Here is a 16,275-nt window from a genome sequence, read left to right as displayed (position 1 = left end):
GCAGGCGCCTTGCCAGGAAGAGTCCAGGGCCAAGAGATGGGAGAAGTTGGAGATTTGGGAGGCCACCTCCTACCCGCCCCCAAAAAAGCATCACAGAAGTTCTAGGGCCCGAAGCGCTTCAGTCCAACCCAAGCTCTTCCGGCCGAGTGCCGCCTGGCTGGCCTCCCTGGGCGGGAGAAGTGGGACCACCCCCAGGGCAATCCCAGTCCCTCCTTCCCTCCCTGCTGCCACCCTACAGTAAAGCGGCGCAATGAATGAGAAGGGACATGGAACCTGCAGGTACAAGTGCGTTTTAATGACATGTCCTGGGAAATTCAACAACACTTTGTGGTCGTGGCGGCAGGGGCCACCGCCGCTGAGCCACTGCTCATCTTAGGAGTAATATACACTATGTACAGCATGGCCCGCCTCCCACTCTTCTCCCCCTCCTCCTCTTCTTCCCTCTCTCCTCCTTCTCCACCTCCTCCTCTTCCCTCCTGTCCTTCGCACCCCCACCATCCTCCTGACCCCTGTGGGCAGCATTCCCGGAAAGGCCCATTCCTGCCTCCCAGAGTCTAACTGGATCCAGCCCCAGGGGCCCATGAAGCAAGTCCTCCCCATCCCCGAACTCCGCCCACGGGGTCAGTAAGCCTCGCCTCAACACCTGGCAGGGAAGGGGGCTGGGAAGCAGATGGGAAGATGGGAAACTGCTGCCGGGCAGATCAGGATTCCTGACGCAAGTCCAGCGTCAAATGTGATGCCTCTCGGGGCGCAAAGGGGCCTTGTGTTCTTTCCCCCCCTTGAACGGCAGCCTGGGGCTCCAACCCCTCAAGGGCACCCCGCCTCCCCGAGGGAATAGCCAAAGCTCAGGGCCCTGTTTTCTCAGTTCTGGGTATCCACACTAAAGCCCAGACCCCAGGTTGGGTCTCCTCCTTGACCACAGCCTTTGAGCGGCTTTGCCCTTCCCCGCAGAGGCACGGGGAGGTGGGATGTGGGGATTCATTGGCTCCCGGGAGAGGGGAGCAGACGGAAGCGGCATGCAGAATGCAGGGAGCCGGCGTGCTTGATGCTTTCCTGCTTATTCCCCACCGTTTAGGAGAAAGGCTACCCAGGGGATCCTGGCAGAGAGAGGGAAAAGGCCCCTCCCGGGCCCGGAGCCCCAGGCTGGGCACGGTGGAGCCCGACCTTGTCGGAACTGGGCTTCGGCCCCATCTGGATTTCAAATCTCCTCAGACGTGGGCCTCCCACCCCTTTCTTCGGGGAAAATTCTGTCCAACCATCCAACGATTTGGGGCATTTAGGCCTCCGACTAGGCTTGAGTTGTTCAATCTCTTTCCATTGCTCTTCATTAGCTTTTCCCCAACCCTTCCCCCTGCCCACCAGCCCTCCGGCCTCCCTTTTGAGTGGCCTCTCTTCCGCAGGTGCAGTGTACATTATAATGCTCAAACCCCCCAATCCCGGGGTCTGGAGCCAGGTCCCAGAAACGCAGCGTAGGCATTGAAATCCCTCACCTCCCTCCTCCTCCTCCTCTTTCAGTTCCCTCCTGCAAGCTCTCATCCTCGCTAAGGCTGCCCTCCGAATCCTTCTCAGCACGGTGTGACTTCTCCAAGGTGGGTGGTCCCCGGAGCCCTCCCCCGGGCCCCTCCTGAGGTCAGGAACCTTTGCTGTCTGTCCTCTCGTCCGCCGCCGTGCGGGTGGCACTCACCGGCCTGAGCTGCCCGGGGGCGGCCGGCTTGACGGAGAGGACCAGGCGTTTGCGGAAGGTCTCGCAGAGGACGATGTAGACGAAGGGGTTGAGGCAGCTGTTGGCGTAGCCCAGGCTGATGGCGGCGTTGTACAGGTAGTAGAAGGTGAGCGTGGGCCGGCTGTCGGACAGCTGGGTCAGCTGCAGCACGTAGTACGGGGCCCAGCAGACGAAGAAGACCAGGCAGATGGCGATGGCCGTGCGGGTCACCCTCTTGGCCCGCAGCCGGACGCTGCGCTGGGAGGCGGGGGCCACCGTCGAGGTCATCCGCTGCAGGATGCGGGCGTAGGCGGCCGTGATGACCGTGAAGGGCAGGGCGAAGGCCAGGAAGAACTGGTAGAGGGTGAACCAGTAAAGGTCGGTCTCCGGGTTGGGCAAGCTCATGCCGCAGCCCCAGGTGCCGCCGGGGAAGGGAATGAGCCTGGCGTAGAGCCACACGGGGGTGATGCTGACGAAGGAGAGCGCCCACAGGAGGCAGATCACCGAGGTGGCCACCGACGGCTTCCTGAACCTGGTGGAGGAGATGGGGTGGACGGTGGCCAGGTAGCGGTCGATGGCCATCGCGGTGAGGATGTAGGTGCTGGTGAACTGGCTGTTGGCGTCCATGGCGGTGATGAGGGTGCACATGGTCTCGCCAAAGTGCCAGACGCCGTTGCCCATGAGCTGGTGGATCAGGAAGGGCATCCCCAGCAGGAACAGCAGGTCCACGACCGACAGGTTGATGATGAAGATGTCGGGGACGTTGCTGCACCGGTGAAACTTGGACTTCTTCACCACGGTGAAGATGACCATGGAGTTCCCGACGATGCCCAGCAGGCAGATGATGCCGAACACCGAGGGCATGATGATGGTCACGTAAGAGACCCTCCGCGGGCGCAGTGGTGGCACTGGGGACAGAGGGTGAGAGAGAGAGAAATAGGGAGGGAGGGAGGGAGAGAGAGAGCGAGAGAGAGAGAGCGCAGCTTGGCCTACTGGAAGGGGTACGGGCCTGGGATCAGAAGGACCTGGGTTCAAATCCTGGCTCTGCCAGGTGTCTTCTGGGTAACCTTGGGCAAGTCGCTTCACTTCTCTGTCCTTCAGTTTTCTCAACTGTAAAATGGGGATTCCCCCCCATCTTACCTTCTTCCCTTCCCCACAGCACCTGTATATATGTTTGTACATATTTATTACTCTATTTATTTATTTTACTTGTACATATCTATTCTATTTATTTTATTAGTATGTTTGGTTTTGTTCTCTGTCTCCCCCTTTTAGACTGTGAGCCCACTGTTGGGTAGGGACTGTCTCTATATGTTGCCAACTTGTACTTCCCAAGCGCTTAGTACAGTGCTCTGCACACAGTAAGCACTCAATAAATACAATTGATGATGATGATGATTAAGACGTGAGTCCTATGTGGGACAGGGACTTTGTCCAACCTGATTACCTTGTATCTACTCCAGTGCTTAGTACAGTGCCTGGCACACAGTAAGTGCTCAATACCAAAAGAAAGAGAAAGAGAGAGATGACCAGACACTTTTTAAGGCTCTTCCTAGATACAGGATAAGCAGACAAGCTCACCAGTCATCCCCACAAGGGTTTTGCCCCAGCCTGGCCTGGCACCTCTCCTTGCCATTCTAGTCTCTGTGCCCCCACCAACAGAGCCGTCAGCTTCCCTCCACAGGCTACTCACCCATCCCGCACCGACCTCGCCAGAACCTCCTCTGAACTCCATCAGATTTCAGAAGTGGGGGCCGCGGCCCCCTCCCTTCCTACCCTGGGAATTTCTCCAAAGAGCCTCTCGATTATCCACATGGGTCCATGGGGGGCCAGCCCCTGCAGCCCATCAGGGTAGCTGCACTCCCTCCTCCCCAGCCCCGGTTCTAAAGGCCGGTCCGTTCGGTCCTAGATGGACTAGGTTGGCAATGACGGGGGTGGGGGCCGCTGTCTGGCTGCTGGGCTTAAATGATGATGACAATTATTAAGCACTTACTATGTGCAGAGCACTGTTCTAAGCGCTGGGGAGGTTACAAGGTGATCAGGTTGCCCCACGGGGGGCTCACAGTCTTCTTCCCCTTTTCACAGATGAGGGAACTGAGGCCCAGAGAAGTGAAGTCATTTGCCCAAAGTCACACAGCTGACAAGTGGTGGAGCTGGGATTTGAACCCATGACCTCTGACTCCAAAGCTCGGGCTCCTTTCCACTAAGCCATGCTGCTTTCCTTGCTCTTGCCAAACTCTCCCCATCCCCGCTTTCCCTCTTGGGGTCTCTGGCTCAGAACACTTCCAGGGTCGTGTCCCCCAACCCTGCCACCTCCAAGCTGAGTAGAGAGATGCACCAGCCCCAGAAGGTCCCCCTCCCCACCTTTTTTCCTTTCCTTCCTCCCCCTCACCCTCCAGAGATGCTAGCTCTGAAAGATATTATGTGGGCTAATTTCTCTGGGAAAGTTAATCTCCTCCTGCCGCCTCGAGGAGCCTCTCCCGGAGATTCCCCTGGGGGCTGGGCTGGTGTTTGAGACCCCTATGGCTGATTTTGTTGGGGGGGGAACCATTTCTCACCATCCTTGAGCCTGAAGCCCCTCAGACTGATGCTTCTCCCCGACCCCAGGTCCTCGCAGCCTCTGATACACCTGGGGGAGAATAGTCTAGTGGCTAGAGCCCGGGCCTGGGAATCAGAAGGTCATGGGTTCTAATTCCACTTCTTCCACTTGTCTGCTGTGTGGCTTTGAGCAAGTCACTTCACTTCTCTGGGCCTCAGTGACCTCGTAATAATAATAATGGCATTTGTTAAGCGCTTACTATGTGCAAAGCACTGTATTGAGCGCTGGGGGGGATACAAGGTGATCAGGTTGTCCCACGGGGGGCTCACGGTCGTAATCCCCATTTTGCAGATGAGGTAACTGAGGCTCAGAGAAGTTAAGTGACTTGCCCAAGGTCACACAGCAGACATGTGGAGGAGCTGGGATTCGAACCCATGACCTCTGACTCCAAAGCCCGGGTTCTTTCCATTGAGCCACGCTGCTTCTCTAAGCCCTCATCTGTCAAATGGGGGATAAAACCGGGAGCCCTATGCAGGAGAGGGATTGTGTCCAACCCGCTTTCCTTGTATCCATCCCAACGCTTAGTACAGTGCCTGGCACATAGGAAGCGCTTAACGGTGCTCTGCACACAGTAAGCGCTCAATATATGCGATTGAATGAATGAACAAATGCCAGAATTCTTCTTATTCTTCCCAGATTGTCGTCCTTCTCTTGCCCCATCCCTCTTCTCCCCCCTGGCACCCCTCTTTCCTCCCCACCCTGGGGGCTTGGGACCCCCTAACTGTCGGGGCGGCTTGGAGCCCCCGGAAAGTTTCCCTGGCTGTGGAAATTGGTTCCCGGGGGGCGAAGAGGGGGAACATCCAGCCCCCCACAGTCCACCCCACTCCAGGGAGGGGAAGGGGAGGCTGAAGCCAGGTTGTGGGTGGGTGGGGGGCTACTCACGGCCCAGGGTGAGGTTGTCCGAGGGGTCGGAAGTGTTGCTGTCATTGGAGCCGGTGGGAAGGAGGCCTCCATCCAACTCCATGGGGACTCCGGCTTCCCTCTGGCCTGTGGCTGTCCTCCCACGCAGGCTGCTGCGGCAGCTGGGCCGGGCGATGGGCGGCCCCGGCCCCTGCTTCCAAGGGAGGACGAGGAGAAGGAGGAGAGGAGGAGGGTTGGGATGAGAGGCCGGGGGTCCTTCCCATCCCAACAGCCCCACTTCCAAACTGGTCCCTCGCTCGCCCTGCTTCTCCACCGCCTGTCTCTGACATCACCTACACAAATTCACATTCACGGGAAGATGCACATTAACCTTTTCTCTCCCGGGCCTGCAGCTTCTGTTGGCTGTAGCCCCCGCAGAGGCCCCGGGAGGAGGGGGCCCACTCTCTACCGGCACTGAAGGAATTCCATCCTTCCAGATGGCAGGGTCAGCTTTTCCATTTTTCCAGGGGCCCCTGGGACTCCCGTTTCTCCAGCAGGATGGTCCTGCTCTCTCTCGGAGTTGGCCGGAGTTCGCCTGCAGAGGAAAGGGGAGAGGCGAGCCGGCTGTCTTGCCCCCCTCCTCCTTGCCCGCCCGGAGAACAGAGCTGGCACAAGGCATGGCATCCCGAGGCTTGAGGAGGATTGGTCACCTGGTAGTGTCGCATGCAGGAGCTGGGACTCAGTCGAGGATCTCGATGCAGTTGGGTCCCTTCCTCTCCCCATCGTGTTTCTTCTTGGCTGGAATCATCTTTCATAAGCAAGCCGGGAAGCACTCGGTGGGGAAACCTCACAGGAAAACCCCAGAATTCCAGGAGGTGATGAGGGCAGTTGCTTGGGGAAGGGAGAGGCCTTGTCGCTTGTTAGGCACTGTACTAAGCGCTGGGGTAGATACAAGCCGGTCCTTTTGGACACGGTCCCCGTGCCTTTTTACAGATGAGGTAGCTGAGGCCCAGAGAAGTGAAGTGACCTGCCCCAGGTCACCATAGCAGACAAGTGGTGGAATCTGGATTAGAATCCAGGACCTTCTGACTCCCAGGGTCATGCTCTTTCCACTAATAATAATAATAGTAATAATAATGATGGCATTTATTAAGCGCTTACTATGTGCAAAGCACTGTTCTAAGCGCTGGGGAGATTACAAGGTGATCAGGTCCCACGGGGGGGGCTGACAGTCTTCATCCCCATTTTACAGATGAGGTAACTGAGGCAGAGAGAAGTTAAGTGACGATTGGCGGAGCTGGGATTTGAACCCATGACCTCTGACTCCAAAGCCCGGGCTCTTTCCACTGAGCCACACTGCTTCTCTAGACCGTGTGGCTTCTCATTCTGACATAATAATTGTGTAATAATATTATGATGTAATATAATAATAACATTATTATTATGGTATTTTAGTGCTTACTATAATAATAATAATAATAATGGCATTTATTAAGCACTTACTATGTGCAAAGTACTGTTCTAAGTGCTGGAGAGGTTACAAGGGGTACAGTCTCCTAGACTGTGAGCCCACTGTTGGGTAGGGACCGTCTCTATATGCTGCCAACTTGTACTTCCCAAGCACTTAGTACAGTGCTCTGCACACAGTAAGCGCTCAATAAATACGATTGAATGAATGAATGAAGGGCGGGGCTCAGTCTTCATCCCCATTTTACAGGTGAGCTAACTGAGGCCCAGAGAAGTGAAGTGACTTGCCCAAAGTCACACAGCTGACAATTGGCGGAGCCGGGATTTGAACCCACGACCTCTGACTCCCAAGCCCGGGCTCTTTCCACTGCACCACGCTGCTTCTCCAATGTGGCAAGCACTGTTCTAAGAGCTGGGGTAGATACAAGGCAATCTGGTTGTCCCAAGAAGGGTTCACAGTCTTCATCCCCATTTTACAGATGAGGTAGCTGAGGCCCAGAGAAGTGAAGTGACTTGCCCAAAGTCACACAGGTGATAAGTGGAGGAGCCGGGATTTGAACCCAAGATCTCTGACTCGCAAGCCCAGGCTCTTCCCGCTCAGCCACGCTGCCCTCAACACGTAGGTTTTAGTTTTGACCTTGGAGCGAGGCTTCCACGGAGGACAACCTGCTTACCTTTTGTCTACCCCAGCGCTTAGAACAGTGCTTGGCACATAGTAAGTGTTTAACAAATACCATAATAATAATAATTAACAAGGCCCACACCAAAGGTAATGGGGAGAAGGCTGGAGCAGATAAAGTTGTGAACTCACGGGTGGTGGGTTCTAATCCTGCCTCTCCCACTGGTTTGTTCCCTGAGCCCGAGTCCTAGTCAGTCAGTCATATGTATTGAGCGCTTACTGTGTGCAGAACTCTGTACTAAGCACTTGCGAGGACAATGCAACAATATGATAGACACATTCCCTTTCATTCATTCATTCAAGCATATTTATTGAGCACTTACTGTGTGCAAAGCACTGTACTAAGCACTTGAGAGGACAATGCAACAATGTGAGCCCACTGTTGGGTAGGGACTGTCTCTATATGTTGCCAACTTGTACTTCCCAAGCACTTAGTACAGTGCTTTGCACACAGTAAGCGCTCAATAAATACGATTGATGATGATGAATATGATAGACACATTCCCTTTCATTCATTCATTCAATCGTATTTATTGAGCACTTACTGTGTGCAGAGCACTGTACTTAGCGCTTGGAAAGTACAATTCAGCAACAGGGACAATCCCCACCCAACAGCGGGCTCACAGTCTAGAAGCGGGGAGACAGACAACAAAACAAATAGGCATTAATAGCATCAAAATAAATAAATAGAATTAGTTTAAAGTCTAGAGGACCAGCTGGAAGGGACCTCCTTCCCTTCCCCACAGCACCTGTATATATGTTTGTACATATTTATTACTCTATTTATTTTACTTGTACATATCTATTCTATTTATTTTATTTTGTTAGTATGTTTGGTTTTGTTCTCTGTCTCCCCCTTTTAGACTGTGAGCCCACTGTTGGGTAGGGACTGTCTCTAGATGTTGCCAACTTGGACTTCCCAAGCACTTAGTACAGTGCTCTGCACACAGTAAGCGCTCAATAAATATGATTGATTGATATGTGACTTGGAGAAAGGATCCATCTGAACTGTGTGCAAAACTTACATTTTACAAATGGGAGAGCACCACATCAAAAGGGTATTTCTAGAAGGTGTCCTGCCATGGTTATATTAACATGGTTAAAACTCAAAGCATTCTTACCTTCCTAGAGGAGCCTAGATTTACCTACCTTCATGCTTCTCAGAGAGCCAGTTGGGATTAGCTGCAAACTTTGGAAACAAGGTCTTTTTAATTGAGATTGTTATTGCCGAGTCGCCTCAGCTGCAGCAAAAACCAGGTGGGATCAAACTAGGATTAAAGCTAGTGGCTTGAAACCAGCACAGCTGCACAATCAGTCAATAAGATTTACTGAGTTATTAGGGTGTGTGGAGCATTGTACTAAGCTCTTGGAAGAATAGAGTACAACAGAGTTGGTGAACACATTCCCTGCCCCTAAGGAGGACCCAAGACCCAGTTAGTCATCTAGGTGGGCTGGAAGGTCAGAAACTTGGGAATTCTGACTTTATACTTGCCCTGACTTTGCTGTGTGACTTAGTGTGAGTCACACCGCCTCTTGGTCCCTTCTGGCAAGTTGTGTTTAACTTGCTTCTGTGTTCTCTGCAGTTCTATTCCAGTCATTGTGGAGACAGGTCATTGGTCACTCTTCCTGTTCTCCCTCCTCCTCTTTCTTTCTACCCCCTCCTTCTCTCCTCTTCTTCCTCCTTCCCCCCCTTTACTTCTGCTCCCCCTTCTTCCCCTTCCTTTACCCCCTCTCCTCCTTTCATTCCTCTTGCTCTCCCCCTCCTCTTCTTCCTCCTTCCTTCCTCTACTTCTGCTCCCCTCTTTCCTCCTCTTTTATCCCCCTCCTCCTGCCCTTCCCCCCTTTTCCTCTTCCCACTCCTCCTGCTCGCCTCCTAGTCTTCCTCCTTCCCCCCTCTACTTCTGCTCCCCCTTCTTCCTCCTCCTTTATCTCCCTCCTCCTCCTCCTCCCATTCCTCCTCTCCCCATCCCCCTTTTCATCCTCTTCCTCTTTCTGTCCCCCTTTTCATCCTCTTCCTCTTTCTGTCCCCCTTTTCATCCTCTTCCTCTTTTTGTCCCCCTTTTCATCCTCCTCATCTTTCTATCCCTCCTGCTTCCTTCCGCTCCTCTTCTTCCTCTCCCCCTTCTAGACTGTGAGCCCACTGTTGGGTAGGGACTGTCTCTATATGTTGCCAACTTGTACTTCCCAAGCGCTTAATACAGTGCTCTGCACACAGTAAGCGCTCAATAAATACGATTGATTGATTGGTGGGCCTGATTCTCCCGGGAGATAACTATCTTCGGAGAAGCAGCGTGGCTCAGTGGAAAGAGAATGGGCTTTGGAGTCAGAGGTCATGGGTTCCAATCTTCCTCCCCCTTCCTTAAGAGGTGTGAGTCTCAGCCACGTAGGGTCAGTAGCACAGCTCCCCTTCCCACCCTCAAATCCTCTACTGCAAACAGAAATGTTCTTTAAGTGATTAGGATCATACAGAAGTAGTAAGACAGTCAATCAATCAATCGTATTTATTGAGCACTTACTGTGTGCAGAGCATTGTACTAAGCGCTTGGGAAGTACAAGTTGGCAACATATACAGTCCCTACCCAACAGTGGGCTCACAGTCTAGAAGGGGGAGACAGAGAACGAAACCAAACATACTAACAAAATAAAATAAATAGAATACAAATGTACAAGTAAAATAAATAAATAGAGTAATAAATATGTACAAACATATATACATATAAGCAGTATACATACAAATATATACTGTATACATATATACAGTCCCTCTCCTCATGGAGCGCACAGGTTAATGGGGAAGGCAGGCAAACACAAATTCCAAAGCATATAAAAGGTAGAAGAGTAAGGATAGAGACAAAATTGCGGTGAACAAAAGTAGGCAATTCAGTAACCCAGTAAATCCTTAGAATAGTGCTTGGCACATAGCAAATGCTTAACAAGTACCATAATTATTATTACGAGGGGAGGACTGGGCAATCAGGGCTTTAAGGAGTGGAGAGCCATGTCCAGGGCGATGTTTTAGAAAAATAATCTGAGCAACAGAGGGAAATATGGGCTGGAGAGGGGAGAGGCTGAGGCCGAGAGGTCAATCAATCAATCAATCGTATTTATTGAGCGCTTACTGTGTGCAGAGCACTGTACTAAGCGCTTGGGAAGTACAAGTTGGCAACATATAGAGACAGTCCCTACCCAACGGTGGGCTCACAGTCTAAAAGGGGGAGACAGAGAACAAAACCAAACACACTAACAAAATAAAATAAATAGAATAGATATGTACAAGTAAAATAAATAAATGAATAAATAGAGTAATAAATATGCACAAACATATATACAGGTGCTGTGGGGAAGGGAAGGAGGTAAGATGGGGGAGATGGAGAGGGGGATGAGGGGGAGAGGATGAGGCATGAGGATGCTCATGCCATTAAGTGCTAAGTACAGTGCTCTGCACACAGTAAGTGCTCAATAAATACGATTGAATGAATGAATGAAGAAAATTGAATAGTGCAAGCGGTTTCTGGTGGAGAAGACCAGGGGGCGGACAGTGTGGAAAGCATAATCAGAGAAAGCAAAGACAGGGAAAAAGAGACCTCTTGTGGAAGACAGAAGGACGTAAAGTGGGGGAAAAGAGGTTTCAAAACCTCTTTGAATAAAAGAGGAGAGAGGGAGGAGGAAGGACCTGAGTTCTAATCCTAGCTCTGCCACTTATCTGCTGTATGACCTTGGGCAAATCACTTCACTTTTCTGTGCCTCGGTTCCCTCATCTGTTAAATGGAGATGTAAAGTGGAGATCTGCAAAAGAGAAGCAGCGTGGCTCAGTGGAAAGAGCCCGGGCTTTGGAGTCAGAGGTCATGGGTTCAAATCCCGGCTCTGCCAATTGTCAGCTGTGTGACTTTGGGCAAGTCGCTTAACTTCTCTTGGCCTCAGTTCTGTCATCTGTAAAATGGGGATGAAGATTGTGAGCCCCCGTGGGACAACCTGATCACCTTGTAACCTCCCCAGTGCTTAGAACAGTGCATTGCACATAGTAAGTGCTGAATAAATGCCATTATTATTATTAAAGTGAGCCCCGTGTGGGACACAGACCATGTCCAGCCTGATTGTCTTGAATCTGCCCCAGTGCTTTAGTACAGTCCCTGGCACATAGTAAGTAAGTGCTTAATAAATGCCATTATTATTATTATTATTATTATTATTATTATTATTATTATTATTATCATTAAAGTGAGCCCCGTGTGGGACACAGACTGTGTCCAAGCTGATTGTCCTGAATCTGCCCCAGTGCTTTAGTACAGTCCCTGGCACATAGTAAGTGCTTAATAAATGCCATTATTATTATTATTATTATTATTATTATTATTATTATTATTATTATTAAAGTGAGCCCCATGTGGGGCACAGACCGTGTCCAGCCTGATTGTCTTGAATCTGCCCCAGTGCTTTAGTACAGTCCCTGGCACATAATAAGTGCTTAATGAGTACCATAAAAAAGGGGTAAGCTTAAAGAGGGACATCCTTCTTGGACTTGCCCAGGAGAACTTTCTGCTTGGGGGCAAGAATAGGATTATTGTAGTTTGCTTGGATGGAAGGGAAAAGGGTGGGAGATGGGGATGGAGAAGGTGAGGGATCTGTGGAAAAGAGAGGTCTGTAAATAAAGTCTGTTTTTTGTTTTTCCAGAGAGAAATTCAGCCGGCCCAACGAAGAAAAACTGGGCCACCAACTGAGGTGATCACCTGGATATTTCTGGCCTGCATTCCTCTGGTTTCAAGGAGCAAGACTGGCAAATCTGGGGCAAAGATGACTGTGCGTATGTGTGTGTGTTTGTGCATGCATTGGGCAAATATCAAACCAGGTGGAAAAACCTTCACAGATTCTACCTATTTATTAATGACACACAGTGGCCAGGTAGTGACAGGGGACTTTGCGCCAGGAGCATGGTTCGGCAGTTCAGCGTGACAAGGCTGGAAAATGCGAGGCTGGACGTGAGCAGACGCAACAGGTAGCCACAGGATCACCTCTTTGTGTGGGCCTCTTGATGGACTTGTGACTATGTGTAACTATCAACTACTGCTCTCCGTCACCTCGCCCCCTCCTACCTCACCTCCCTTCTCTCCTTCTCCAGCCCAGCCCGCACCCTCCGCTCCTCTGCCACCGCTAATCTCCTCACCGGGCCTTGTTCTCACCTGTCCCGCTGTCGACCCCCGGCTTACGTCCTTCCCCTGGCCCGGAATGTCCTCCTTCCCTCTGCCCATCCGCCAAACTAGCTCTCTTCCTCCCTTCAAGGCCCTACTGAGAGCTCACCTCCTCCAGGAGGCCTTCCCACACTCAGCCCCCTTTTTCCTCTCCTCCTCCCCATCCCCCCCACCCTACCTCCTTCCCCTCCCCACAGCACCTGTATATATGTTTGTACAGATTTATTACTCTATTTATTTTACTTGTATGTATTTACTATTCTATTTAGTTAATGATGTGCATCTAGCTTTAGTTCTATTTATTCTGAAGGCTTGACACCTGTCCACATGTTTTGTTTTGTTGTCTGTCTCCCCCTTCTAGACTGTGAGCCTGTTGTTGGGTAGGGACCATCTCTATATGTTGCCAACTTGGACTTCCCAAGCGCTTAGTACAGTGCTCTGCACACAGTAAGCACTCAATAAATATGATTGAATGAATGAATGAACTGCTTGATGAATCCTGAAATGTTTTCTGCCAATCTGGCAGATAACACAGCACAGGGGAACCTGGACAGATTAGAGGCTTGCTTCTGCTTCGGGGGACTATATACATGGTCCACATCCAAGAAGAACCCTTGCAGTCTCCATTTCCTCGATTTCCTCAACTGTAAAATGGGGATTAAATCCAGTTCCCTCCTCCATAATAATAATGGTATTTGTTAAGTGCTTACTATGTGTCAGACACTGTACTAAGCGCTGGGGATATGCAAGCAAATCAGGTTGCACACAGTCCCTGTCCCACATGGGGCTCATAGTCTAAGTACTGTTGGACTGTGTTCAACCTGATTATCTTGCATCTACTTCAGCACTTATAACAATGCTTGGCACTATATTTACCCCAGGGCTTAGTGATAACTATTGTTATTATTATTATTTATTATCTTTATCATAAATCTCTCTCCTTTTAGCAAGAACAGCTGGTTGTAACAGGTCCTGGGTAATTTGGGAGCAGATTTATTGAGAGGCAGCATCCTTCTTGTGGGAGGAGTTTGGGCCCGCAGTTACAGAAAGGAGACTCCTAATCCAACAATCAATCAGTCAATTAAAGGTGTTTATAGGTAATAATAATAATAATGATGGCATTTTTAAGCGCTTACTATGTGCAAAGCACTGTTCTAAGCTCTGGGGGAATACGAGGTGATCAGGTTGTCCCACGTGGTGCTCACAATTCATTCATTCATTCATTCATTCATTCAATCATATTTATTGAGTGCTTACTGTGTGCAGAGCACTGTACTAAGCGCTTGGGAAATACAAGTTGGCAACATACAGAGACAGTCCCTACCCAACAACGGGCTCACAGTCTAGAAGGGGGAGACAGGCAACAAAATAAAACATGTGGACAGGTGTCGTCAGAACAAATAGAATTAAAGCTAAATGATGACGATGATGGTATTTGTTAAGCACTTACTATGTGCAAAGCACTATTCTAAGCAGTGGGGGGATACAAGGTGATCAGGTTGTCCCACGTGGGGCACACAGTCTTAATCCCCCTTTTACAAATGAGGTAACTGAGGCCCAGAGAAGTGAAGTGACTTGCCCAAAGTCACAGAGCTGACAATTGGCAGAGCCGGAATTTGAACCCATGACCTCTGACTCCAAAGCCCATGCTCTTTCCACCGAGCCAAGCTGCTTCTTTTTAACTTAACTAAATCCTTAAAAAAAAATACTGGAATCCAGGTCTGCTGATTGCCAGAGCAGGGCTTTTCCACCAGATTTCTATCAATCAATCAATCAATCAATCGTATTTATTGAGCACTTACTATGTGCAGAGCACTGTACTAAGCGCTTGGGAAGTACAAATTGGCATCACATAGAGACAGTCCCTACCCAACAGTGGGCTCACAGTCTAAAAGGGGGAGACAGAGAACAGAACCAAACATACCAACAAAATAAAATAAGTAGGATAGAAATGTACAAGTAAAATAAATAAATAAATAAATAAATAGAGTAATAAATATGTACAACCATATATACATATATACAGGTGCTGTGGGGAAGGGAAGGAGGTAAGACGGGGGGATGGAGAGGGGGACGAGGGGGAGAGGAAGGAAGGGGCTCAGTGTGGGAAGGCCTCCTGGAGGAGGTGAGCTCTCAGCAGGGCCTTGAAGGGAGGAAGAGAGCTAGCTTGGCGGATGGGCAGAGGGATTGGGGGCATTCCGGGCCCGGGGGATGACGTGGGCCGGGGGTCGATGGCGGGACAGGCGAGAGCGAGGTACAGTGAGGAGATTAGTGGTGGAGGAGCGGAGGGTGCGGGCTGGGCAGTAGAAGGAGAGAAGGGAGGTGAGGTAGGAGGGGGCGAGGTGATGGATGGACAGCCTTGAAGCCCAGGGTGAGGAGTTTCTGCCTGATGTGCAGATTGATTGGTAGCCACTGGAGATTTTTGAGGAGGAGGTGATATGCCCAGAGCGTTTCTGGACAAAGATAATCCGGGCAGCAGCATGAAGTATGGATTGAAGTGGAGAGAGACACGAGGATGGGAGATCAGAGAGAAGGCTAGTGCAGTAGTCCAGACGGGATAGGATGAGAGCTTGAATTAGCAGGGTAGCAGTTTGGATGGAGAGGAAAGGGCGGATCTTGGCAATGTTGCGGAGCTGAGACCGGCAGGTTTTGGTGACGGCTTGGATGTGAGGGGTGAATGAGAGAGCAGAGTCGAGGATGACACCAAGGTTGCGGGCTTGTGAGACGGGAAGAATGGTAGTGCCGTCAACAGAGATGGGAAAGTCAGGGAGAGGACAAGGTTTGGGAGGGAAGACAAGGAGCTCAGTCTTCAACATGTTGAGCTTTAGGTGGCGGGCGGACATCCAGATGGAGATGTCCTGAAGGCAGGAGGAGATGCGAGCCTGGAGGGAGGGGGAGAGAGCAGGGGCGGAGATGTAGATCTGGGTGTCATCAGCGTAGAGATGATAGTTGAAGCCGTGGGAGCGAATGAGGTCACCAAGGGAGTGAGTGTATATTGAGAACAGAAGGGGACCAAGCACTGAACCTTGGGGAACCCCCACCGTAAGAGGATGGGAGGGGGAGGAGGAGCCTGCAAAAGAGACTGAGAAAGAACGACCGGAGAGATAAGAGGAGAACCAGGAGAGGACGGAGTCTGTGAAGCCAAGGTCAGATAACGTGTGGAGGAGAAGGGGGTGGTCCACAGTGTCAAAGGCAGCTGAGAGGTCAAGGAGGATTAGGACAGAGTATGAGCCGTTGGATTTGGCAAGCAGGAGGTCATTGGTGACCTTTGAGAGCGCAGTTTCCGTGGAATGAAGGGGACGGAAGCCAGACTGGAGGGGGTCGAGGAGAGAGTTGTTGTTGAGGAATTCTAGGCAGCGCGTGTAGACAACTCGTTCAAGGAGTTTGGAAAGGAATGGTAGGAGGGATATGGGACGATAACTAGAAGGTGAGGTGGGGTCAAGAGAGGGTTTTTTTTAGGATGGGAGAGACATGGGCATGTTTGAAGGCAGAGGGGAAGGAACCAGTGGAGAGTGAGAGCGTTTCTAGACTGTGAGCGCGTTGTTGGGTAGGGACCATCTCTATACGTTGCTGATTTGTAGTTTCCAAGCGCTTAGTACAGTGCTCTGCACACAGTAAGCGCTCAATAAGTACGAGTGAATGAATGAATGATCTGCAGACGTCTCCGTCACCAGTTACGGTCCTCTCCGACTTGGGGTGCTTGCATCAGCAGCGTGGCTGCTGGCTCAGTGGGAAGAGCCCGGGCTTTGAAGTCAGAGGTCATGGGTTCCAATCCCGGCTCCGCCACTTGTCAGCTGTGTGA

The 16,275-nt window shown here is 50.9% G+C and overlaps 1 protein-coding gene across 1 annotated transcript; it reads right to left on the bottom strand.

Moving 5' to 3' along the window:
* Positions 1-453: 453 nt before the first annotated feature.
* On the bottom strand, positions 454-5,908 carry MCHR1 (melanin concentrating hormone receptor 1). Its single transcript, XM_038756643.1, has 4 exons — positions 5,852-5,908; positions 5,611-5,736; positions 5,184-5,355; positions 454-2,610 (listed from the first exon to the last, which is right to left on the bottom strand). The coding sequence occupies exons 1-4, from the start codon at positions 5,864-5,866 to the stop codon at positions 1,631-1,633; spliced, it is 1,293 nt and encodes a 430-aa protein (XP_038612571.1). The 5' UTR covers positions 5,867-5,908; the 3' UTR covers positions 454-1,630.
* Positions 5,909-16,275: the final 10,367 nt, after the last annotated feature.

Source organism: Tachyglossus aculeatus, chromosome 14 (assembly GCF_015852505.1).
Source record: "Tachyglossus aculeatus isolate mTacAcu1 chromosome 14, mTacAcu1.pri, whole genome shotgun sequence".
In the NCBI taxonomy this organism is placed as follows: Eukaryota; Metazoa; Chordata; class Mammalia; order Monotremata; family Tachyglossidae; genus Tachyglossus; species Tachyglossus aculeatus.
This window is presented reverse-complemented; position numbering and strand designations above follow the sequence as displayed.